The sequence below is a fragment of the Amborella trichopoda genome, chromosome 13 (genome assembly GCF_054954075.1).
Source record: "Amborella trichopoda isolate Santa Cruz 75 chromosome 13, AtrichopodaSantaCruz75HAP2 v2.0, whole genome shotgun sequence".
NCBI lineage: Eukaryota > Viridiplantae > Streptophyta > Magnoliopsida > Amborellales > Amborellaceae > Amborella > Amborella trichopoda.
In genome coordinates this window covers 39,121,153-39,146,526 of record NC_142348.1, presented here as the reverse complement: position 1 = coordinate 39,146,526, position 25,374 = coordinate 39,121,153, and the positions used below count along the sequence as shown (strand labels likewise).

The window sequence follows — 25,374 nt, the reverse complement described above, 5'->3', positions numbered from 1 at the left end:
AATATGAAAGGGTTTCACAACGTCATTTCCTTAAACCTTAAATCTTTATCCCATCTTATAAAATCTATTGTCTTTTACTATCCCTTTTACTTTTTTTCCCTTCTCTCTCCCCATCAAATCCTCCTGGTTTCTCTCTTCCTCGCCTTTTTCTGTCACAACACTCACCCGGTTTCTCTCCCCTCTCTCTCTGCTACTTTGATCCCATCTCTCCCCTTCTCTCTCACACACGCACAGATCCCATCTCTCCCCTTCTCTTTCACACACGCACAACAGGACTGAATTCCCGCCATGAGAAGGAGGTGAAGGCCGAGGGTGCAACCTGCATTCATGCACAAAAGGGGTTTGGGAAGTCCAGTTATTTCAGCAACAATTAGGTTTTTCATGGTCCCAATAACCTGAGAGCAACTAAAAGAATGGGTCCGGGGTACCTTTACCGCTACATTAGTGATTGGCATATTTACAGCTAACATATGATTTTTTTCGTAAAGGGAAAGGTTTTTATAACGTAGGAGTTTTATCTTCTCCCTACCATCCAGCCGTCCAATTTTGATCAAGAGAGCCACTCGCCATTTGATCTTAGATCTGACGTCTCAAAGTATTTTATTTTTATTTATTTTTATACAAATTTTATGAATATGAAATTTGATACATACCATCTTCTCATTGAGGCACACCTATAAAGAATATTAAAAATAATTTTTCGATAAAATATAATGATCAAAATACCCTTTATAATTTTCAAGGTTATTTTGATCATTTTATTTTATTGAAAATATTTTTTATGTATTTTTTGTTAGTGCGAGTTTAATAGAGGAATAGATGTCCAAAATGTGGTGTCTAAATAGTTTATAAAAAAAATAAAAAAAAAAAATAGCGTAGAGACATGACATTGTGATTGGAACAATCTTAACCCTCCATTTAAAATAAACAGTTGAATAAAAGAAAAAATAGAACTTCTATGCTGCAAAAGAAAGATAGAAAAGTTGACCTTTGGTAAAACCCCAAATACTTATGACCTTTTTAGACTCCTTTGGTTTCCTTGGTCTCTCTCTCTTCTTTTGGCTACCCTGGTAAATGACCGAAGGACCTCTCTCTCTCTTCGTTATGTGCCCTACAAAGGCCCAATTATTGGGTTCTCCCTCTTTGTCTCTCTCTCTCCCCTTCGGTTCCCTAGCAGAGATCCAACTATGGAGGGGTTCACAATGAGTAGAAGAGAGTGAAATCCCTAAGAGGTAAAAACAAAATCAGTCATTTGCAAACGTGCGATTCTTCTAAATCCTTGTACATCTTCTCATGAGTTTTACATTGATCTTCTTATTTATTTTACCCTGTATCCAACCGTTCATTGAGTGGTACATAATTCTCTGCTATCTATCTCAGTTGCAAAGAGAAACGGGAGAATGGAGCAAATGTTTTTATAGAGATAGAAGCTTTTCGATCAAAGAAATGCGTCCGAGTAGCAGAACATCTGTTTCGTTAGCTAGGTCAGAATCTTTTCCCTATCAAGATAAAAAGCAAATCAAAGTCTCGCCAGACCACGTTCTTTCCCCAATAAAGGTCAAAAAAAAGGAAACTTTTTACATGTGGGGCCCTATCAAGCAGTTGCAGCTAGGATAGCTTCAAATGCCTGACACTCCTTATTTTTAACTTTTTTCTGTAAATTATCTTCGCATGAAACTAAAAGGTTTGACGTACCTTATAGGGGTGCACTTAAATAAATAAATAAATAAATATTTTTTGTAAAATAAAATAACCAAAATACGCCTACAAGTTTTAGATGCATTTCAATCAAAACAACAATTTCTTTTTTCCTATTTTTTATTAGTTGTGCCCATTTGAGAAGGGACCACACGTCATAATATGTTAAACCAATTTAATAAAAGAAAAAAAAAAGTACTTTGAACCGTCTGATATGTGATTTTTAATTTTTCATGAGCCAGCCTAAATAAAGATCAGTGATTCCTTCATAATCCCTTAAGAGACAAAAACATACAAACCAAAAATAAAGATCATCAATTTCTTCATAATCCCTCAGAGAAAAAACCACACAAACCAAAATCAAAGACCGGCGATTCATTTTCAATGCAGCCAAAAAAGGACCCATTAGTCAGCCAGGCAGGGCATTATTACGCATTGAATAATTCACGGTTCCAAGCTTCTGTGTCACATGTGCGTGACTGCACGCTCACACTATGTTTAGGCATGTAGGTTTCTATGTATTTGTAGCCATAGGATGTGGACTTTGAATACTTTGGCATCAATATAGACCATCAGGATACTCAGCAAGAATGACGAGCACTAACATTTGCACCAAAGTTCTTTTGCAGCACAGGCTCTTGATGACCAAAGTTACAGGCCGGCTTTTAGATCCAACACATCCAAGTCCTTCATCTACAGCCTCACATTGTTCCAAACTGGCTGAGGACTCACCGTTCTGATATCTATACAGGGTGCTACTCTTTTTTTAGCGCATCTAGCCACCATTAATATCTCGGGATAGGCACTCTCTGGTCATTTATACCTGTGTGTAGATTGACAATGGGTCTTGACACTGCAGATTAGTAGTATATCCTCCAGTTATACAGAGATATCGATTGGTCTCTGCATGCGCATGAAAAGTAGAAATCAAATGGGTATAAATATAATACTAAGCATATAATAGAAGAAGATGCCAAATATAATATGTTGCCCACTGATTTCGGTGGATGCCTCTAATGAGGCACCTAGCCGCCATTTTTCCAGGAGATAGTTACTGCAGTGTCCAATTGATGGTGAGTAGATTCCTGCATCTCTCTCCGATGAGTTTGAAGGAGGAGGGGTCCTGAGCCAGGTTTTCAGTGGTTTGTGGGCTCCAAACATAGGTGGCCATTCCACAAGCAAAGGAGACACACCTTTGAAAGGAAGAGGTTGAGACTGGAGGGCGACTTTGGCGGAGTAGAACTCTCTATCTCCTGGGCTCCATTCTGCTGCTGGTGGAACTTCTAAACCGTCATTCCATCCCTCCCTTAATATGGTTGAACATCGAAGGTGTGCCTTTTTTCGAGTGGTCACGTCCTGGTCCTCCGCCTCTCTGGCCAACACTCACCAAGCACAGAGTGCACATAACCCTGCAGCACCTACAAACTACGATGGCTGGACTACGGTCCACAGAAAGGGGAGGAGAGGCCGCATCTCCAACGGCAGGTCCCATGCTCCTCTAGACCACTCACTTCACGGTCCTCGGTACTCTGGATCCCAGCCCCAGGCCAAAATCTTCCCTCTACTTGAGGATCAATCCCTTGGTCTCGAGGATCTTCCTCAGGCTAACATCAAAGCCCCTGACACCTCGCCGCCATTTTTCCCACCCTTGATGAATTTGTCTCCCTCCCTACCCCTCGATGGTAATGTTTCCACCACTCCTCTCTCTCCCTGCGATGTGCCCTCTACTCCCACTTACCCCTCCGACCTTGTTGTTGACCCACACTCACGTGTCCTCCTTCCCCCTTTCCCTCAACCACGTGTCCACCCCCTCCTCTTTCTCCGCCTGTCCCCACCACCCTTCCCCTTTCCTCTTCCCATACCCTTCCTCCACTGTATACCCCCTCTCTCGTTGACGTTATAACTATCCATCTCCCCTCCCCAGACCGCATGATTTCCCCCTCCTTTCCCCATGCCCTGCCATCTTTCCGGCTCACCTGACCCCGACGACCTCTTCATCTTCCTATCCCATCACCACCCTCGCCGCCTCCCTTCACCAGCTCTGTACCACCATCATTACCCTCTCCCACCAAGGTGCTCTACCTCGAACTGCCAGCCCCTTCCCCTGGCACCCATGGGAACCCTCAAGCTCCCCTATCCTCCCATGCACTTAACTCTTCTACCTCTTCTTTTGCCTTGGACTTCACCTTCTCTTTGGCAGGGGCCACCACTGACCCCTCGCTTCCTCCCTCCTTGGTGGATACTTCAGCGGACTCATCGGCTAATAACTCCCCTCCCTCACCCATGGCTCCTCGCAATCGTTCTAGGTACAGGTCAGCCACTCATTGTCGTGCTCCCTCTCTTCCCCTCGCAACCATCCCCCCCCCCCCCCCCCCCCCCCCCCGTCCTCCCTTGTGCCTCCTCCCTCCCCCACCCCCCCGCCCTCCCTTGTGCCTCCTCCTCTTCCATCCCACCATTGGCCCTATCCTCGTTTAGCTCCCCTCTTCCCCCTGTTTTACCCCTCTGCTCACTCTTCCCCATCCATCCTCAACGCTTACCCTCCTGTGCCTAGCTCTATTTTCCATTTCCCTACCTCCATCCAACCTTCAACCCCTTGTTCTCTCATCCCATCCCGCTTGCCTCTTTTCCCACTCTCGCACCCTTTAACAGGAAGTTTTTCAATCCGCATCCTCTTGCCCCTATTCCTGTCCCTCCCCACTCCTACCCCCTTCCCTCTTCCTCATACGCATCGTTTGTCCCCGCCTTGCCTACTCCCATCCCTTATTCCCCTCCCCATTCTCTACCCTCTCTCGGCATTTGCATGTCTCCCCCCACCCCATGTACTAAGGTCTAGCCCCATTCGTCTGGTGCTCCTCCGGCGGCTTTCAAGCGCAGCTCAGTTTCTACACTCATCTACCATCTTGTGCCGCCACCACTTTCAAACGCAGCCTCTCCTTCCCTGACATCCTCGCCTCCTTCGGTGGGTTCTAGGTTCGTTTCAAACATGGGCAAGGCAAGGCTCAAGGAGACATCAACCAGGTTCTTCGTCTTGTGGGTTTCAAGTTTGACAGATCTAAGGAAAATGTCGAGGCTTTCTTCCCATCCAATGCCCAAACCACGTTTTAAGTAACTAAAGAAGGTTCAAGAGAATTCTCGAATCTTGTTTATGGAATTAACTATGACCAAGGGGTTTCTTCCTTGTCTGTTGGGAACATGGTGATGGCGGCTAGCCAACCAAGGGGGCCAACTATGGAACCAGGTATTAAGACACAAATACCACTGTCAGTCCTCCCCCTGGCCCTCCCTGAAACGTTGTCCTACTCCGAATTTGGAAATCTTTGCTCTGCTACCTTCATCTTTTCAAAGACTTCATCTTCCACCCTAGGGACGGGACTAGAGTAAATTTCTGGCCTCTGGATTGGCCACCTCCCTTTCCTGATCTGCTTTCCCAACCTCTTTCGAACCCTAGCGCCATGGGTGCAGACCACTTTGCACCGGCAGGGAATTCCCGGGCATGGAACCTGGACTTTTGCAGACAACTCTGCGACGAAGAGTTTCCTGTATTTTTGGAACTCCCTTCTCTCCTCCACTCGTTTTCCCCTCTTGGTGAGGAATGAATTATTTCGTCCCTCGGCTGTTCCTCCCCCACGCCAATCCATCATCGCTAAAGCCTGGATTCCTTTTATTCCCCTAAAGATACAAGTCTTCAATTGGGTTTCTCTGTGGGAGAGAGTCCTACCTGTGGACCGGCTCCATAGAAAAGGCATGCAAATCCCAAACCGATGTGTAATGTGTCTGTCGGAGGAGGAAACAAACTCCCATCTCTTCATTCACTGCAGTTTCGCAGGTCAACTTTGGGAGGACTTGCTCCAACTGTTTGGCTGGTCTTGGATGCCTGAATCAGTTCCACAGCTCTTACATCAGATGCTGTTCTGACCTTGGCCCAAATCTGGTATCCTGCTTTGGAAGGCTTCTGTCACGGTCACCCTATGGTCGATTTAGAAAGAACGCAACAACATAATTTTTCATGGACAGCAGTCTCAAAAACAAGTCTTAAAGGAGTCCATAACATCCATGGCGATCTTCTGGGCCACCAACCACAACCATTTCAAGCTTCTCTCCACCTTTGACCTCCACCTCAAATGGACTGCCACCTTCATCACATGCCTAGACCTGTGCCGCGCTCCTCCCTCTAGAGACCTCCGGATATTGGCTAGACCAAACTCAACTTTGATGGGTGCCCTCTGGGCAACCCCGATCCGTCAGGCATCAGGGGCATCCTCAGGAATCACGAAGGACTCTCCCTTATCTCCTTTGCTTCTCCCATCGGCCTTGCGGATTCCACCAGTGCCGAATCCTGTGCCCTCTTGGAAGGCCTTAAAAAATTTGATCCCTCTTGGAGCACTATTCTGGTCGTTGAGGGTGACTCGAGAAATGTAATCTCCTAGGCCTCTTGTGAGGTTGTTCCTCCTTGAGACTTGCTCGTCTTTGACGAGATTTTCGATATTCGCAGGCATATGCAGGTCTTATGGAAGCATACCTGGAGAGAGTCCAACCAAGTGGTCAACGCACTGACTAAGGAAGGTACTTCCAACGCAATGTCCTAGCTTTTTTCGAACCTTTTTGCTTCATCATCCACATTTTGTAATACTGCACTCATGCTTGTATAGCATTTTTTGGTATCTGCTACACCCTTGGTGGCTGTATAGTGCTCCCGTGTCTTGGGCAGCTATTTTTTGTATTATGTAATCTCCTTTACTTAATACAAGGTTACCAATTTCAAAAAAAAAAAAGAATTGCTTTAACATTTGAAGAATATAGACCACATATAAATCTCAAACAAGAAGAACTTCATGATCACCAGGTAAATAGAAGCAACATATTCCATTCATATATACTTTGATCTGTATTAAGTACAACATGACATGCATGTCCGCTTGATATAAAATGATTGCAAAAAATCTTGTCTTCGGATAGGTTACTTCTGCAACTTTTTGATGAATAAATTGAGTTAAGATTTCTTACCATAAGAATTATGTCCATAAAATACAAGTCATGCAGCTTCATAAGATCCATTTGTTATACTCATCCATTCTTATGATAAATGAGCTGGATTTAGGATGATCTCCCCCTCCATATGCCTACAATTTGGGAAAATGTAAGGAAAGAAAAAATGGAAGAACATGTAGGTGGAAGATACAGCAGTTTTACATTATTTGTCATCCCATTCATACCTTTGAAATTTCAGAAGTATCAGTAGCACTATCCATACTCCTCAAGCTCATCTTCAGATTCCCTCGTTGCATATATACAACTGCACCTATGGGTCTGCAAACATTATTGCAGCCACTAGAAGATAAGAGTGATTTTAACATTCAAATGTGCTAGGAAGAAACAACGTTTTGTAAAAATAAGACTATCGTCAAATTTGCTATCAAACTGATAAAAGACATCTGAATAGCATTGAGAAATTATGAGGAAATCTATGTACAATTTACAGTTGTTTAAGGAATTTTTTTGAAGAAATGACTGTATAGTATTAAATCATGAAGTATACAATTCCAAGTGCCTGCTGTGCAAGAACATAGTATGCACCCCAAAAAAGCAAAAAACCGAGACTTATAGTCAAGTTTGAGTTGGGGTGATGACAAAATCACAAAGCTTTGCGCTCAAGGAGCCAGCGTTTGCTAAGTATCTGCAGCCTCATTAGCTCACCACTTGAAACTAGTGATATCAAAGATTTGGTAAAAAATGGGATCTAGTCTCCATGGGAGCAGGCAGGCTCGACTTGCACATCGAATCAAACTTTGGGAGTCCCCTTGTTCTTCAAGTTCCTAGTATGACCTGATTTTTCATTTTTCAGTAATAAGATAGATTTTTTTCATAGAAAGAGTAAACCGAATGATGTGATTCAGAAAAACACAATTCCTGTGTTAGGAACTGCAAGAAATAACCGGTGTCATGGTTAGGACTAAATGCATTGAAAGTCGCACACAAGCATGTGGAAAACTACAATGGACCAATGAAAGACCTTGAACTAGAGAGAAAAGCTAAAGAATGGGAATCAGGTGAAATATAAATTAAATAACAATTACATAACATTTTCACATGAAAATGCATGGGGCATATCCATGAAGAGTAAACAAGTGACGCATGTTTCTAATATATAACATAAGATCATACATGCATGGCTAGTCACATGCTTTAATGATAAAGGATTAGTGTGATTCAAAAAAACACAATTCCTCAGTAGTCATGACTGGGATGGATTACTTACAAAATTGTGGATGGATGCACCCTCTTTTACTAAGGCATACACTACTAAAATGGCCTCAAGCCACATATGCTTAACGAAACTCGCAATGGTCTGCATATCTCAAAAATTTGGTCAAAGATTGGTTCCTTTCTCCAGGGGCATCGGGATGGTCATGTAACCCAAGTTATAACAGTTTTAGAGTCCCCTTCAACTAGAAGTGAATGTTCCCAGTTGTGTCGAATAGTTTTAGGCCCTCGAGGTGCCTTGGCCACCATGGAATTTGCATAACCAATCAAAGCCCAAGAAAGAGGGTAACAGATTACCAGAGCTATATTTCTAAATAGACATTCGATACTAACTGGTCCTGGCTTTCCAAGAGAGCAGTCATCTAAGTTGAGTTTGACGATCCCAACTTTGGTGGCATTCAGTGCTTCATCAAGGGGGTAACAATGGTTGGAAACCCGAATGAGCTTCCAGTTTCTTTCAAAATATGCCAATGAACAGGCTTGAAATTCTTTACAATTACAGGCGCAAAAAGCCACGATTAATTTGATAACGACCTTGATTGCATCTATTCGAGCTTTTCTGCTCTCAAAAATAAGGTTGCTGCACTCCAACCATATGGCCCAGAACATAATTAGGATTCAGGGTCGTCACAATAAGAGGCTGAAAGAAGGGTAAGAAGATTAGAAGAATGCTGTGAAAGGCTGATGAACTGACTATGGTAATACCCGAACGAAACTCTGGATTATCAAGGACAACATCTTGACAGAAACCGAGTAGTTAATAAGAGATGATTTACAGTTTCCTTGGGACTCTCACACATGGCAAGTTCACTTGTTAGGCAGATCCCTCTTCTTTGTAGTTGGCCAAAACTAAACATATTGAAAACCTGGATCTCAGGAATGTCTGGTTAAACATGCCCGGTTAGCTATAACAAGGGTGTTAGTACTTGGGATGAGTGTGTGGTAGAAGGACAACACCGATAACCTTACAAAAGATACACGGAACCACACCATCTAGAGAAGTCCCGCAGAGCCAAGGAAGTCAGTTGGGATATTTCTACGTCAAGGAGGTTCCTCCTAAAGTATGGCTTCCAAACCATCTGACAGCCTAATATGTTGTATAACAAAGTCACAGTCATTTTAATATATGGCTTGAGAATAGATATTTGTGTATTGTTGTCCCAAAGTACACTCTCCCACCCAAAGATCCTTCCACATCCTGATCTTGTCTGTTGACCCTTAACCAAATGTTGTTGGCAAAAGGAGGTAGGATGAAGCTATCCCTTTCACTCTGGAGGCCCAGGCATGGCTGAACCCTTGGGTAGCCAGCGCGACTTGTCACGATCATAATTATTCTGCATTACGTGCTTCCACGTGACAATTTTGGGTCATGAAGCACCACCACTACTTCCTGAGCAGTGCTATGTTACAATCCCTACAGTTCGTGTGCCAAGGTCCCTATATCTTTTCAATTTGCACAGGGTCCCCACTAACCAAGTGGAAGTTATGTGCACCTGAGCTCCGGATCTCAGAAAATCTGTCATCAAACAATCTAACAGATTTACTATGGCCACCGGCAGACAGAACATTGACATCTGAAACAGAAGGATATTGTACAGAGTGGCTTTAATTAGAGTAATTCTCCCTGCTAGAGGCAGTAATATGCCATTCAGTGCTGCCACTCTCCACTCAAATATCTCGATGACAGCATCTCACTGCTCTTTTCGTGGTTTACTGACACAAAGGGGGATGCGTTACTTGCTATGTGGGAGGCCATTCTTTATCCCAGGCTTTTTGGTCAACTCCAATTTAGTTTTGTGGCCAACACCAATTCCAAAGAGTTTTCTTTTTGCGAGATTGGTTTTTGAGGCCTGGGGAAACCTTGCAGCTCAGAGGGAAGAACCAAAGGTTGTCAACTTGCTGAGGGTTTGTGTCGCAGAAGACCAAAGTATCATATCCGTACTCAAGGTGGGAGATTGATGGCCCCTACCTAGAGGATTTAAAATCATTGGAACAAGTTGTGCTTAAACAGCTTGGATATAGGTTCATTACAGAATTCTGCCATTATGGAATATGAAAAAGGGGACGGGTCTTCCTTGTCATAGAACTCTTGAGGAGGAGAAAAAACCTTGAGGGCAACTATTGATCAGGACCGAAACGTGTGGAGATGGTACAAAGTCCCAAATATAAGACCTCCACATATCTCCAAACCCAATTAGATCTAAGATTTGGTCAAGTACAACCCAATTGACATGATAATACACCTTTCCCAGGAGAAGCTTAAGAGCAAGAACAGGAATTTTGGATTGGTATCTGGCATGCATGCATTCATGTGCAATCTGAGCCCCCTCCAAAATCTGCTTGTACTGGACCAATGAACAGCAGTTGGGGGATATAACAAAGTTTAGCACCTGTCACAGACAAGATGCCAAAGCTTTGGCTATGATCATGCAAAATTCTCGCATATGGCGCTCTTTGGATGTACTCGTTATCACTGATAATTTACTGTTTCAATTAAATTAATCCTGATAATAAATTAATGGTTGTTTGCTCGTGTCCATCATAAAATTATTTGAGATAAACTTATAGCCAATTTTACATATAAGTTTATCTTCTTGAAAAGCAATTTTTACTTTATCCACAATAGTTTTGCTGAAAATCACATTTTTTTGCAAGAAATAGCTAAAAATGCTAGAATTGACTGGAAAAAATATATAATATTAAAGAATATTATATGTAATATAATATATATACCAAACAGCTAACATGGTAATATATCCAGAGTATATTAACTTTAGATAAGATCAATGTTCAAAAAAGGACCGCCCGACCCCAAGGCAGCAAGGGGCCTCAGGCGACACCTGGGCGCCCTGTTCTAGGTGGGCACCAAGCACCCAATTCTAGGCGGGCGCTCAGGGCTGTGGCCCCTTTTTCAATTTTTTAAAAAGCCTAATTTTGACCCCCATAAAAGCTTATATAGATTATGGGGATTATTTTCAACCCCCCAAAGTTAAAAAGAAAAGAAAAAAAAGTACTTTTTTAAACCCAAAATCTCTTTAGCTATACTAATTTCTGATAATTGAAATTGTTTTCTGTCGTTTGTAAAAGCATCCTAAGTTTTTCTTTTCTTGTTGAAATTATTTTTAGAGATAAGGCAAAAAAGGTTAGTTTACAATCTTTAATTGAGTTTTATTTTTCGGATTTGAGATGTGTTCTACGAGGTCTACTAGGAATGGGGAGCCGGGATGGAAGTATTGTGTTATCCTGGATAAGAATGAGTAAAATAAAATTGTGTGTCAATTTTGTGGACATATTTCTAATGCCGGCATAAATAGATTCAAGAAGCATCTTGCTGTTTATTAGAAGTGATGTTGCCTCGTTTAAGATGGTCCTAGAGCCTGTAAAGAAAAAAATTTCTAGGCTCATTGAAGCTGAAAAATAGAAAAATAACAAAAGAAATGGATGTAGCAGAATTGAGGGCATGGGTCCGTGTTTTTATGATGATGTTGACACTGATGAGGATGAACAAGGGGAAGACGCGGTAGGCATGGCAGTTACTCAGAGCTCTAAGAGTAAGAGAGGTCTTGGGTCTAAAAGGCCTCATATTAAAGGGCCTATTGATAGTTTTTTAACACCTAGCTCCGAGACAATAATTGAAAAAGGAAAGGGTAAGGGCAAAAAACAAATAATAATTAAAAATAGATTTAAGAAGACATAGGCCAAGTGATTTAGTACATTACTTGGTAGTTTTACCATAAGGGCATTCTCTTAATACTGCTCGCTTGAATAGCTTTCGTACAATGTTGGAAGCAAATCGACAATTTGGGCCAGGGTTGAAATAACCAAATCCATATGAGCTTGGCGAGCCACTATTGAAAAAAGAAGTTAAGCATACTAAGGAATCTCTCAAGACCAATACGGATGAGTGGGCTCAATATGAGGCCAACTAGACTGCTTCCTAATTAAGAAGGTAGATAGACCATCATGTAAAAACTGCAAGGTTATCCCAAGAGAGAGTTTGACTACCTAATATAGCCTCATGGTTATAGACATCTGTACAAAGACATGGAAGATAAGGGGTGAAAGTAATGGGTATCCAAAGACTAGGTGGTGGAATTTACAAAATGAGAAAATAAACTTATTTGGGGATAAATTAATTAAAGAAGGAAAATGAAGCTCTGAACATGAGGTCAATATTATGCGGAATGAGATGGCTGACTGTATTAACAAAGTGGCAAAAGAAGTTTTAGGAGAATCTAGAGGGAAAATAAATTCTGATAAGGAAATTTGGTGGTGGAGCATGAGGTTCAAAAGGCCATTAACGAAAACGATCATGTTATAAAACTTGACAATGTTGTAGAAATGATCAAAACTTGGAAGAATATAAAAATGCTAAGAAAACCGCTCAACAAATAATAAGTAAAGTTAAACTTAAGGCATATAATAATATATACAATAAAAAATACGGAAAAAGATGTCTTCAAATTACCAAAAATGAGAGAAAAAATATAGGGATCTAGATCATATTAAATGCATTAAGAGTGATGATCAAAGGGTCTTGGTGAAGGATGAAGAGGTCAAGGAAAGATAGAAAGTTTATTTTTAAAAATTATTAAATATGAACACAATGGGAACATAGCAGTAGAAGGAACCGTTGGGATAAATGAGGGCAGAGGTCATAGATACATTCATAGGATTAAGATATCAGAAGTGAAAGAAACTTTGAAAAGCATAAAGATAGAAAAGGCTCTAGGACCATATGGTATCCCGACAAAGTTGTTCAATATACCTGGCTGACAAAGTTGTTCAACAAAGTGTTGAGAACAAAGAAAATGCCAGACGAATGGAGGAAAAGTATTGTGGTACCTATTTATAAGAATAAAGGAGACATACAGAATTGTGTGAACTATCTAGGGATCAAGCTTAGAAGCCATACCATGAAGTTGTGGGAGAGAGTAATTGAGTAACGACTAAGACATGAAACGAGTGTATCTAAAAAACAATTTAATTTTATGCCGAGGAGGTCAACAACCGAGGCGATTTTCCTACTTAAGCAACTGATTGAGAAGTTTAGGCTGAAGGGAAAAGACCCAAAACGACGCCAATACAAAGTGAGACCTTTGGAGGGATGCTTTAGAATCTAAAAGTTTTAAAATTTGCCAGACTAAGACAGCGTATATGGAATGTAAGTTTAGTAATAATAGGAGTAGAGACGAGGAAGTAGCTAAGATTGACGGCCAGAAAATGCCAAAAAGACCGTACTTTCGATATCTTGAGTCGACAAGCCAAGAAAATTGAGAGATTGAGGAAAATATTGCACATAGAATTAGAACTGGGTGGGGAAAGAGGAGATATGCAACCGAAATTTTGTGTGATCGCCGCATGCCAATGAAGTTGAAGGGAAAGTTCTATAGAACAGCTATGAGACTCGCTATGGGGTAGAATGTTGGGCAAACAAAACACAATATACTCATAGAATGAGTATAGCGGAAGTGAAGATGTTGAGATGGATGAGTGGCAAGACAAGAAGGAATAGAATTCGAAATGAATCCATTCATGAAAATTTAGGTGTGGCACCGATAGGCGATGAGAGAGAGTAGACTTAGGTGGACTGGCCATGTGTGACACAGACCTAGAACAACACATATTAAGAGATGCGAGTTTGTTCAAGTGGAAGGCTCAAAAAGGGTAAGGGGAAGGCCCAAAAGGACATGGTTGAAAATAATGAGAAAATATATGAAGACTTATAGCGTCATTGAGGATATGGCCCATAATAGAGCATAATAGCAGACCAGGACTCGTGTACCGAACCCCAATTAATTGGAAAAAGGCTATGATGATGATGATGATAATGACCGACCTATTGCGTGATAAGAGGAGTACCATGAATTTGTTGGTAAAATTTCCCTTAAGTATAGTTTTTTTACGATTTGATGCTTTTGATGATGTTCATGATGCTCATTATATATTTTCTTTTATTGATAAGGCCATTGAGGAGGTTGGGGAGGAGCATGTAATTCAAGTGATCACAAATAATATTGCTCCTAATATAGCTGTAGGCCATTTGCCTCGCCAAAAGAGGCATCGCATATTTTGGATTCCTTACACTGCACATTGTACAGATCTTATGCTTGAGGAAATTGGTAATATGTCTACTATTAAATGACTTCTTTCTAAGGCTAAGGAGGTTACAATCTTCATATACAATCACACAATTACCCTTAGTATGATGCGCAAGTTTACAAAGAAGAGGTACCTAGTGAGGCTCGGGGCCACTAGATTTGTCATTGCCTACTTTAGTCTATAGAGCATGTATAAAAGGAGGATCCCATTGATGACTATGTTCGCTTCAGAGGATTGAAGTAAGTGAAGGTGGTCTAGAGATGCCAAGAGACAAAGGCGCAGGATATTATTCTTTCTAAATATTTTTGGCGTGGGATAACGTAGGCAATAGAAGTATTTCTACCCTTGGTGAAGGTCTTACGCTTGGCTAATGCTAATAAGCCCTCTATGGGCTTTATATATGATGCACTTGAAGGAGATTGCAGAGAATTTGGGCAATGATAAGGCCAAGTACGCCCAACTTGGTAAATCATTGAGGCCAAGCGGGATAGGCAGCTCCATAGAGCATTGCATGCAACGAGGTACTACTTGAACCCCAAATTCTTTTATGTTGATGGTCATATTGAGGCACAAGATACAATTATGGAAAGTTTTACTGAGTGCCTTCCCGATGCAAATATCCAAGAAAAGATATCAACTAAAGAGCTCATTTTGTACAAGGGTGCTTCATAAGTCATTCAAAAAGATATGGCACTAAGGCAGAGGAGCAAAGTGGAACCCGACAATAATAATATATTTTATACTATCTTTTGTATTTTTGTTTGAAAATTGTCTTTCAAGTTCCCAAAAATTTGAACGATAATTTTAAATACTTAAATTAATTATAAAGGTTGCTTATATTGCTGGCCAATGGTGGAGACAACATGGTAGTAGCAGTCCACACCTCCAAAAGATGGTTATTCGGATCTTGAGTTTGACAGCTAGCTCTTTTAGTTGTGAGTGCAATTGGAGTTCGTTTGAGATGGTATTTTATATTCTTTTGTTGTTTGCAAGTTCATTTTTTGAATATAGATTTATAGGAGATAATAGATATAAATATATTAAACTATGATATAATACATTACTAATAGATGGATTGATTAGTAATTGTAGTACACCAGTAGTCTAGTACTTATGCATTTTTTCTTATAGGTGCATATAAAGAGAAGAAATAGGCTTCAGCAAAGGAAGCTCAATAACTTGGTTTTTGTAAGCGAGAATCAGAGGCTCAAGGAGAAGTTTAACTAGCAAAAGAAGGATCCCATCACTTCGAAAGACATGGAGAATGCTTTTGATTGGCTAGTTGAGAACCCTGGTACTGAGGAGGTCTTCCCTAGGGAGGGTTTGACTTGGGAAATGGTTGAGGAGGCTTCGGATCCAGCTTTTAATTCTAGGAGGGCCACTCGAGCAACGACTGCTGCTGGCTTCACACTCATAGGGGGTGAGAAAGATAGAGGAGTAGGAGGCAGATTTAGAAGAAACTGAGGAAGAAGAGCAATATGTTGAATAGGATGACAATTATGATGATGACGGCCTCGATTCCAATGCAGATGCAAGCGATTATGATGTTGTTCTGATTCTTAATGATGATGATTGGAGAAACGCAGATGTCCTCTCTTATTTTGTAGTTTTGTAATTCATCTTTATTACACCATCTTGATTTGGACTTTAAACCTTTCGGATGTTAGACTTTTTGCTTTTTTGGACTATTTCGTTGTTTGGATTTATACTTTTGTAAGTTTGTTGAAGATTTGGAGAGTTGGAGTTCATGTTAATATGCAATATGGGGAGTTGGAGACTATTACTAATACATAGCCTATTTGACTTATAACTGTTTTTAAATTCAGTATGATTTGAATTTTGAAATTTTGAACAGATTTATTCTTAATGTGTGATAATGTCATATGTTTGTATATAAAAAAGTATGTTACAATATATACATATACATTAAATTAAAAAATTGACACAAATATATGCATTTATGAGGTTCTAGATGCCAGCCTAGGTGTTGTGCGCTGGGCATCAGACGGGCCACCTACCTTTTTTGAAACCTTGGATAAGATAACCTATTCCAAATAAAATTAATTGACATCCAACGGGCCCTAGGTGTGTATGTCTGAAATCCTTCAGATATTCTACTCCATTCAACTTAGAGACCAAGGTGAGGAATGTGGAGTTTATCCCACTGTGGATGATTCCTCAATAATAAGAGTCAACAAGAAGGGACATTTGGGGCTTTGGGATATCAAAACTTATGGAACAGTGCTGCCAGGAAACCATCTAGCCCTGAAGCCTTATCTTGATCCAAATCTGCAGCAGCTCTAAGGATCTATGTTCCAATGGACAGGCTTTCTAGCCACTCCCTGAGCAAGGTTAGAAGGGAAGATTGGCTATCCTAGGCCTCCAATTAACTTTCTGCGGCTCATGGGATATCCTAATTCCTTTTCTGGACAGAAGAAAGCATTTAACATTCTTTGACAGTTAGCGATCTTGTGAAAGAAGGTTGTGTTCTGGTCTCCTTTCCCAAGCATACCAAGAAATCTTCTCGTGCTTGAGGATGGCCTGATACACCACTTCAGTATGTATCCTCCTAGCCCTTTACTTTGAGCAGATCTCTAGATTCTTCAATTAAGTCTAGATCATTGATCATGTGAAGCAGGGCCTCCTTTCTTCCACGAAAGTTATCAGGAAGTTAACAGTTCCACTGTTATGATTGGGTTATGATTGGCCCTTCAGAAGTTGTAGAGTTCTATACGCAGTCTAAAACTAGCCCATCCTTGGATCATGAAGTGAGACCACAACTAAGGTATCAACCTGTAATTAAGCTCCATGTCATTGATCCACATCGTCCTGGAATTGGAAAGGCTTTAGAACCGTTGAGGATAGTTTCAGTGTCTACAAGTATGGGTGATGCTTTGACACGAGTTTGTGGAATTTTCCTAAGTGAACACTTTGGACCTCCTCCTCCCATTCCCAGGAGATTAGGAATTTATCTATTTTTGTTAGGATCAAACTGGGTACATAGTTGAGCCAGGTGAAGAAGGACCCAAGGAGCGGGATATTGATCAGGGTGTTTCTATAAACAAAGTCTGTAAACCCTGCCATATTCGTTGTGATTTGTTCACTCCTATTCCTCTTTGAAGATCATCTGATGATTTTGAAAATCGCCAACTATGCACCACGGGTGGGGGAGAGGGAGGCTACTTGGATAAGCTCTTTCCAGACCTCCTCCCTAAGGTTCAATCTATACGGGCCATGGACTGCAATGGCTTTCCAAATGAAGTCATTATAAATCATGGATAGGAAAATTAAGACTGAGTATGAGCCTCGATAGAACAAGGGTAAGACAAAAATAGTTGGGTCCCAAATGACCCATATTCTGCTGGAGGCTCCCTGCGAGGGTAACGCTTCACATTGACAAGGTCTACTACCCAAAATTTGGCATATTAACGAGGTTAGGGATTCTGGTTTGGGCTGTAACACTGTTTGCATTTCAGGATGATGCTTGCCGGTGTAATTGATAAGGCCATTTTCATTGAGGGGTTGCCCAATCCTCGAATGTTCTAAACCAAAGTATTCATTTGCGGGGTAGGTTGGCAGGGCAGGGGGAGTTGATGCCTTTGGAAGCATCTAAGGGCCCAACCTTTCGAGGAAAAAGAAACAAGGACTGGGTAGGCCCATAGTTACCAGGATTCAGAATAAGGTCAGTTCCCAGACTGAGATGGGGACCGCGAGATCGAGAGATGCACAAGGATCCATGAAGCAGGGATCGAGATCCTTACACCATGAGTTAAAGGGATCATGATAACAACATGAAGGGAGCGATGGTGCATGATCCAAATTTCTCCAAGACCAAATGACAAAGCTTATGGGATCGAGGTCCGTCCAGCTTAGAATCAAGGCTGCCCAAGTAAGGTACTCTAGCTCGGGAGTGACGTCCATTGAATGATATGATTAAAGGTTTTTTTTTCCAAAGAATCCAGTTTCTAAAATATTTTGTTTTACTTTTTTCTTATCTTGGAGTGTGTTTCATAAGTAAGAAGTGAAATTGGAAACCTAACATGAGGATTCAAATTTAGTGTGCGATGGAAATGTGGTGTCCTTGTTTTCCTCCATTTGGGTCCTTTCAGTTACATGCTATTGAGCAAGCAACTAGTCAAAAACTCTCCAGATTCAGAGGAAAATAAAAGGGTCCAGAGGCAAAGAAAGGGTCAACTTGCAAAGATCTCTTTAATGGTGGCATGGGCGATGAGAGTGTATTACAGAAAAGATCAAAGGTATAAAGCTTATTGAGCTTCCCATAAGTGAAATGAGAGGATTTAGGGTAGGACATGGCGCAACTTTAGCTACTCCCTTCATCTACAGGTTCCAAATAACATAGTATGGTAGCATCTTGTAAGTTATGGTCTTTATTTTCGTGACTTACAAGTTCAAACTTCAAACTTCAAACTTCAAGCTCCAAACCCTGGATACTACATTGGGACTGTTTCTCAACTGGTTGATCCCTATACCAATAGACAATTCAAATTTCAGAATTTTTCGAGAAATATGCTGTTGAACACACACACATAAACACAAGACAGATTTTGGGCTAAGGAGTTAAAGGAAGGATGCATGGGGAAAGAGGGGGTGATCTGTGCATGAAACTCGAAATATGCTGGTAATCTTCGGTACCAATGTAACAGAAACTCAATTTTCACGTTGGTGGAGGCTCAATTCAACTTAATCGTGAACCCATGATTTGGATGACAACGATCTGGATCCCATTAACCAGGGATCTAGAGCCCTAATTTTGCGAATTGCAATCCTATATCCAAAAAATGTCTGGAATTGAGATCCCTGGAATTCAAAAAATGCGCAGGATCGAGCTTTGGGAGATGGAGCAACTACCTTCTTTGGAGATCCCCGTACTATGGGTAGGCCAAAATGCTTCTCATAATGTATATAGGATAGATTTTTTTAGTTATCTACTACCTTTACCTCTAGCTTTACACTTTGCAAAGGCACTTCTCTTAAAGTCCTCACTAATGTCACTGGCAAGACCGACATAGATGAAACCCAAAACCCGAAGTATGTGGTCAATTTTACCTTCCACTTTGACGATACTAACGATTTCATTAGAGTCCACTGGGAAAAAAGACTTTGCACGCGTTAAGAGTATCAAGATCATTGTTGACTCCCCCAATATCTCCCCAAGGGAGGGGGAGGATCCCAAAGGAAGGGGCAACAAGAGGGGAGTGGGATGCAGGTCTGCTTCATTAGTAACAAGGTTTGGGGTAGAGGGTGTCGGTTGGGTAGGGCAAATTCAAGGAAGAATAAGAAGGGTTTCACTAAAGCTTAAACACCTAGGGGTACAAGACATCAGAGGAAAGGGCATAGCTGAAAGGTTGCCTAGAACAGGCCAGGCCCTGTTATGTGGTATTATAGAGCACATAGAGGCTGAAGAACAGAGGGAGCAAAGAAGATAATTAAATAGGGAATGGGAGGTAATAGACAGACTAACACTAACAAATCTTAATCTCTCTTCCTACGAAATAGACAGTCCTGATTGTCCTGACCAAGAAGACCAAGCATGTGGATGATGTGGCCTCATATACAGGTTTCTCTCGGGTCCGGGAGAGAGGTAATCATTGTGGCTGCGTCTGATTCGTCGATTTGCTTCTGTCTATCTAGGCGGAACAAGTGACCTGCCATCCATTTATGGGCTGTGGCAGTGGTTAACTGTTGTGGGGTACATGGAAGCATCTTGGTCACTCATTTCTAAGTCGGTGGAGGGGATGTCTTGGGCAGGGCCAGATAAGCTGTTACTGAGCACATGGGACACACACGTTCGGTGATCAACACCATTCATCCATATGAGCAGGCCTGAAATGTCGACTGACGTGCTGGGCAATGGTGTGATCCAGGTTGGGGCAACTGTTATGGAACAAAAGACATCTAGGCCATTCAATGCTAAGGACATGACGGGTTCATCTCCAGGTTCGGACATAAAGCTGGCTTTGGCTTCTCAATCTTTGGAGTTAGGGGAAATCAACGGAGGTCAAGAGGAGAGAGATGAATCAAGGTTGAATAGAGAGAAAAGAACTGGAGTGACCGGATTAGGAATCAATGAGTTTGGCAGCCAAAACTTCAAGAAGAACGTGTGGATCCCCAACTAGAAATATGCAAAGAAAATATGTAAAGTGTCAATATGTCCTTGGTGAAGCATGAGGATGAGGATGTTTCTCAGGTAGGCAGGTTATGTGAATGGGTTTGGTTGTGTTGAGGGTTAAAAGCCTGTGAATAGGGTCACCGGAGTTGGGAAACTGATTATAAGGGAAAGCAGGTTGCAACGCAGGGGATGTTTCTGAACATGCTGTCCCTCTCTCTCTCTCTCTCTCTAGCTGCCTGGGAGAGGAGTCCATCACATGGCAAACGAACAACATCAGGGAGGGCAAAAGCATCACAATGTTAAATGCAGATGCAATCATAATTGAGATCATCAGAGAATTTCACACAAAATGCTTTTATTTTTTGAGAAAAAGCACAATCGAACCTGCTTTGTTCCTCTCATTTTGCACTTTCCAATGAATCGCCAAATACACAAAGAAAAAATAGCATCCAAATGCAACAGGGAAAGAGAGAATGTAGGAGGACCTGCATCGTGGTGTCCTCATGACAAGGAAATATATCACCAGCAATAAGCCAATATGAGTGTCAGACAAGTAAAAAATTAAAGTCTCACTGAAGTGTCCCCACCTCAAACCAGCTGCAGAACTCTTTTCACTGAGTTGATTGCCAATTTCATTGCACAAATGGGAATTTCCATCTGCCCGTATACCCTGCAACTCATTTTAACAGACCTGAGACTTCATTTTTAAGCACAAATCTAAAAACAGATATTCGATAAAATAGAAAATAGTTAGATGGATAATGTGTAATAAAAAGTTTTTTGTGTGTTCGTGTGCAGTACAAGGTGAATCACATATAATGACCTTTCTTTGAATAATCAAATTTGCTTTTATGTTATGGGAAAGTTGACATGACCACATGAAAGATGTGACTGTGAGGGTCATCATTATCCAATGAGTTGAATGGAGCCACACAATAGAACACCATATTGGAGCTCATGTCATGTTGGTGGCCCACTCTCTTTCCATTACCATTAACCATCCAACATATTGATTGGATGAACAGTGATGACCCCCATGACCACATATTCATGTGGTGATGTGGATCATAGTACCATTTCACATGTGTTATATTCTATTCCCTAATTACCATCATAATTAAAGAGACCATCATTAATTTCTTAATTAGTTTATTCCCTAATTACAATCATAATTGAAGAAATTATCCTTAACTTTCAGCAAAGAGCATCAGTTACATCTCCAATCCCTAGTTCTCCATACTTCAGAATAAAAATCAATTGTCATGTAATTGCAATTTGGACTAAACACTGATCGTGATCACAAGAAGATGGGAGCATGGTATGGAGTACACTAACACATGATGCAGAGTTCCTCGAAATGTGATTCCCAGATGTTTCAGTTAAAAAAATCTAGGATCAGTTATTTGGAGCAGTAAGCTAATCTATTTCAGGGTTATTGCAACTATAACACCAGGCTAGAATAACCACAAAATACATCAAGAGTTACACTTCTTGTCCCTTTGTAATAATAATATATAAAACATTTCCTTAATTATTAGTTTATCTTTGGGCAGGTATGACGTGGGATTGGAATCCTCAAGACCACATTGCAGTTTCACCGCCCTAACCCATGAAGCCTGCTTCTGATATTTAAAGCATTTCCTAGTTTCTGAATTTACAGAGTTGATGGACCTGGAGGAATTGTTCTCCAAAATGAACCCTCATTGCCAGAGAATGGGAACCCAATACAGAACCAATCTTATTGTTCTTTTTCCAGTAAAATATAAAAATTGATCAAAAGGAAAAAATGCAATATCTGAATAACACGATAAATTCCAGTCATGTCCCTTAGCAGTTCAAAAGCAAGCAAACTTATACATCTTAAGGTGTAGGATCCATAAATCACAATAGAAAACCACAAATCAATAAACTGATCTATTTTCTTTTTTTTTTATTCATTTATTTGTTAGGTCAATAAACTTTTTTTATAGTAGACCACTTACAAATAACATCTATGAAGGACAGAACCTTCTCCCAGTATCTTCATGGCATGGTATAATTCTAAGTACAATAAAGGAAGACCAGCTGCAAGAATAAGGTTTCTTAGAGGCAAAAGATCCAAACATCCACGAAACCCAAAATAGGTTCGATTATCCGAGCCATGTGCTACAACGAGAAAAAAATGGAAGTGGATTTTACCAGATTTTAAAAAATAGGAGGCAGGGTCCGACTCAGTCAACTGAAAATCCATGTCAAATTGTCAGTTTCGAGTCAGATCTCTGATTCAAGGCGATCCAGTTGAAATTGCCTCAAAAGTGATTTTTTCAAAAATAGGTTAATGCTGTTTTAAAAGGATTAGAACAGAGAGAGCTGACTTTTCTTGTTTGGAAGTTCAATTCAAATGATATTTTCCAAAGTAAGGATGCTCAAGATAGGATGGAATCAGAAGAAACCATATATACAAAAGAAAATAGTTAAAATCAAACAAAGGAGAAAGACTATAATGCAAAGGAGATTGATTAATGAATCAAAGGAAAAGCCATAGATTTAAGAAAAAATCATTTGCTAGAGAAAGGGAAATAGAAGAGAAACAGAAGAAACCCCAGATTTGAAAAACTACATCCCTAAGAACCTCTACGTCAGAAATACACCAAAAAATTTTGAGATTTAAAGGAAATCAATAAGAGAAATAGAAAGAAAAACCATGATCAAAGAAAGAACCAAAGATGAATGGCCTTCCAAGATGGAGAGAACGTAAAACAAACTAAAAAAGAGAGAAAATATATAGGGGACACCTGTTTTTAGAGAAACATAGGTTAAAACGATAGAGAAATCAATCAATTGGAAGGAAAAACCACATCCAATTCTTATTCAAGGATGCAATGATGGAGTCTGGAAAGTCGAGCGACTTTTCAAGAATCGCCCGGTTCCCAATTTTTAGCCGAAAACAACCCAGTGTGCTATGGTGAACTAGCCAATTTTCTGAATATAGGGGCGATTCAATGGTTCTGACTTCCCAATTCTAAGTCAGATCAGATTATTACGATCCGATTTGGTGATTTTTTCATCACTAGCTTTTAGGACCCACAGAGGGCCTTACATAGGTACAAAATTAACATCCCCCTAGTTACATGGATCAACAGCATAATATTGATAACAAAGATATACACAGCAGAAACACAATAAATTGCATGTTTGCCCTTAGTCGTTACCATGCAATCTAAGAATGATAAATACTTGAGAGTAATTTTCTGTGCTTACAGACTTCTAAAATATCATCAATATAACAATGAAATCATTGCTAGGCAACCTACTAATGACAAATACATACAAAAAAGAACGGTTTCTCTGCTTACAGACTTCGAAAATCTAATCAATATAACAATAAAATCATTACCAGGCACTCTCCATAGAATCCTTTTCTCAAACGAATTTTGAAAGCCCCGTCCAATAACTTATTGGCAGCATCCTGTCGGTGTTCAATGTACGAACGTCCCTTGGCAATGAACTCTGTATGACTCATTTCAAGCAACTGCACCAAGCGAATTTCATTCAAATTGAGAGGCAAAATGAAATGCAAATCCAAAATATAGAGCATAAAATTACTAATTAATAAAAGAGAAATAAAGTAAAGATATGTGCGTTTCAATGGATATACCAACTCATGTAGAGCACAACGTGTACCAAATAACAGCATAAGATAGTATTCACAATGGAAACCATTGCGCTAATTGACATTCTGCATTCACATACAACTAATAGCCTGACTGAACAAATCACATTTACTCCTCGAGGATCAAAACTCCTTTTATACTATGACTCAGAGAAAGCATCACTAGAGATTACATAAAAGGATATCTTGTCCTCAAGATTAAAATATGATGAAAATGGAAGGCCTCCACAGCAACTAGTAGAATTCAAGGAGCTGAGATCTTCCAGCAGATCACAAAGCACAAGATATGACCTTTGTGCCAGTAAGCATGTCAACGAATCCCAATCTGGGAACAGAATGTAAGTCATAAGAATCACCTTTCAATATGCTCAATGTGTAATACTTATGAACACATACACAAACACACACACACACAAAACCGAAACCGAAATTGACTCGTTTTCGGTAACCGAAAATACTTTGAATTTGGTTGTTCAACAACCGAAAAAGGATAAAATCGTTTTTATTTTTAAATTTTCGTTTTGATATAAAAAAACGGACACGGTGGTAATAACAGAAACTATTCGGCAAAGCAGTAATAATGAAAACTACAACGGACATGTATATATATATATATTTTAACATCAAAACAATATTTTTCAAAAAGGATTTTAGAGATGCCCCTTATTCTATTTTTCAAGGTGTGAACCTTAAATAAACTCTTTCGTCGTAATTATATTGACTTGAACTTTGATTGATCATAAAAGTTAAATCCAGCGCCAAGTTTCACGGTTTCACCAAATCTATGCTCGTCAGTAGCCGGCCTTGGAATGTGACCCATTTCGGTTTCCAATGTGTAAAAGGAATTTGTGTTTCTTGGGAGCCTGGATCGTATTTTTACATATGCCAGTGTCCAAATTGATTTCTTACTTATTAAAATTATTACCTATAGTTTTTAAATTTTATTTATTTATTCATATTCATGATCTCCATATTAGAGATTACATATGCTTAAAAATTAAGTCCAAAAATCTCTCTAAAAAATAGATTTACCAAGATGCCTGTATTTCTACGCATACAAGCTTGGCCGCATAGAAACCGGATCCGTTTGTGAAGTCTCACTCTCTTTCTCTCTCATCGGGCTCGTCGACCAGTACGGAATACCAATTAAACTCATAATTTACAACTACACCTTAACAATGGTAACTCTTTAATTGGTGCGGTTTGTACCTACGATCTAAACAATCAAATTAGAGTCTACTTTCAAATAGTGTGGAGAAATGTGGTTTCAATACTGAAAATCTTTATAGTAGTCTTGAAATCTTTATTTATAAAGTTTAAATTTTTTAAAATAATGTAGATCGATATATCTATGAAAACTTAAATATCTTAAAAATTGACGAACCAAAAATGACTTATAAAATACATTATTTTCAAAACTTCAAAAAATAATTTCTCGTGTCCATACATCTTGATATTGTGGAGATGATTAATTTAAAGATATGTGGGCAACAAAACAAGCTCTTCTAATCTTCTTCCTTTCTTTTTCTTT

General features: G+C 40.1%; 1 protein-coding gene across 9 annotated transcripts; it reads right to left on the bottom strand.

The window, feature by feature from the left end:
* Positions 1-1,251: 1,251 nt before the first annotated feature.
* On the bottom strand, positions 1,252-23,699 carry LOC148779212 (uncharacterized). Of its 9 annotated transcripts, none has more exons than XM_088854706.1 (5): positions 23,568-23,699; positions 20,677-20,861; positions 6,912-7,026; positions 6,703-6,818; positions 1,252-1,499 (listed from the first exon to the last, which is right to left on the bottom strand). In XM_088854706.1, the coding sequence occupies exons 1-4, from the start codon at positions 23,691-23,693 to the stop codon at positions 6,741-6,743; spliced, it is 504 nt and encodes a 167-aa protein (XP_088710832.1). In that variant the 5' UTR covers positions 23,694-23,699; the 3' UTR covers positions 1,252-1,499; positions 6,703-6,740. The 9 variants fall into 9 exon arrangements, 8 of the variants coding, with proteins under 8 accessions (XP_088710832.1, XP_088710836.1, XP_088710833.1 ...); XM_088854710.1 differs by having other exon boundaries at positions 6,912-7,005; XM_088854707.1 differs by lacking the exon at positions 1,252-1,499 and adding an exon at positions 2,002-2,551.
* Positions 23,700-25,374: the final 1,675 nt, after the last annotated feature.

Excerpts from the sequence above, each read along its gene's own strand:
- LOC148779212 (XM_088854706.1), bottom strand. The coding sequence starts at position 23,693 with ATGAGTCATACAGAGTTCATTGCCAAGGGACGTTCGTACATTGAACAC. Across the intron at positions 20,862-23,567 it reads GATTCTATGGAGAGTGCCTG|GGTATACGGGCAGATGGAAA; the intron begins GTAATGATTTTA and ends AATGAGTTGCAG. Across the intron at positions 6,819-6,911 it reads ATACTTCTGAAATTTCAAAG|GCATATGGAGGGGGAGATCA; the intron begins GTATGAATGGGA and ends CCCAAATTGTAG.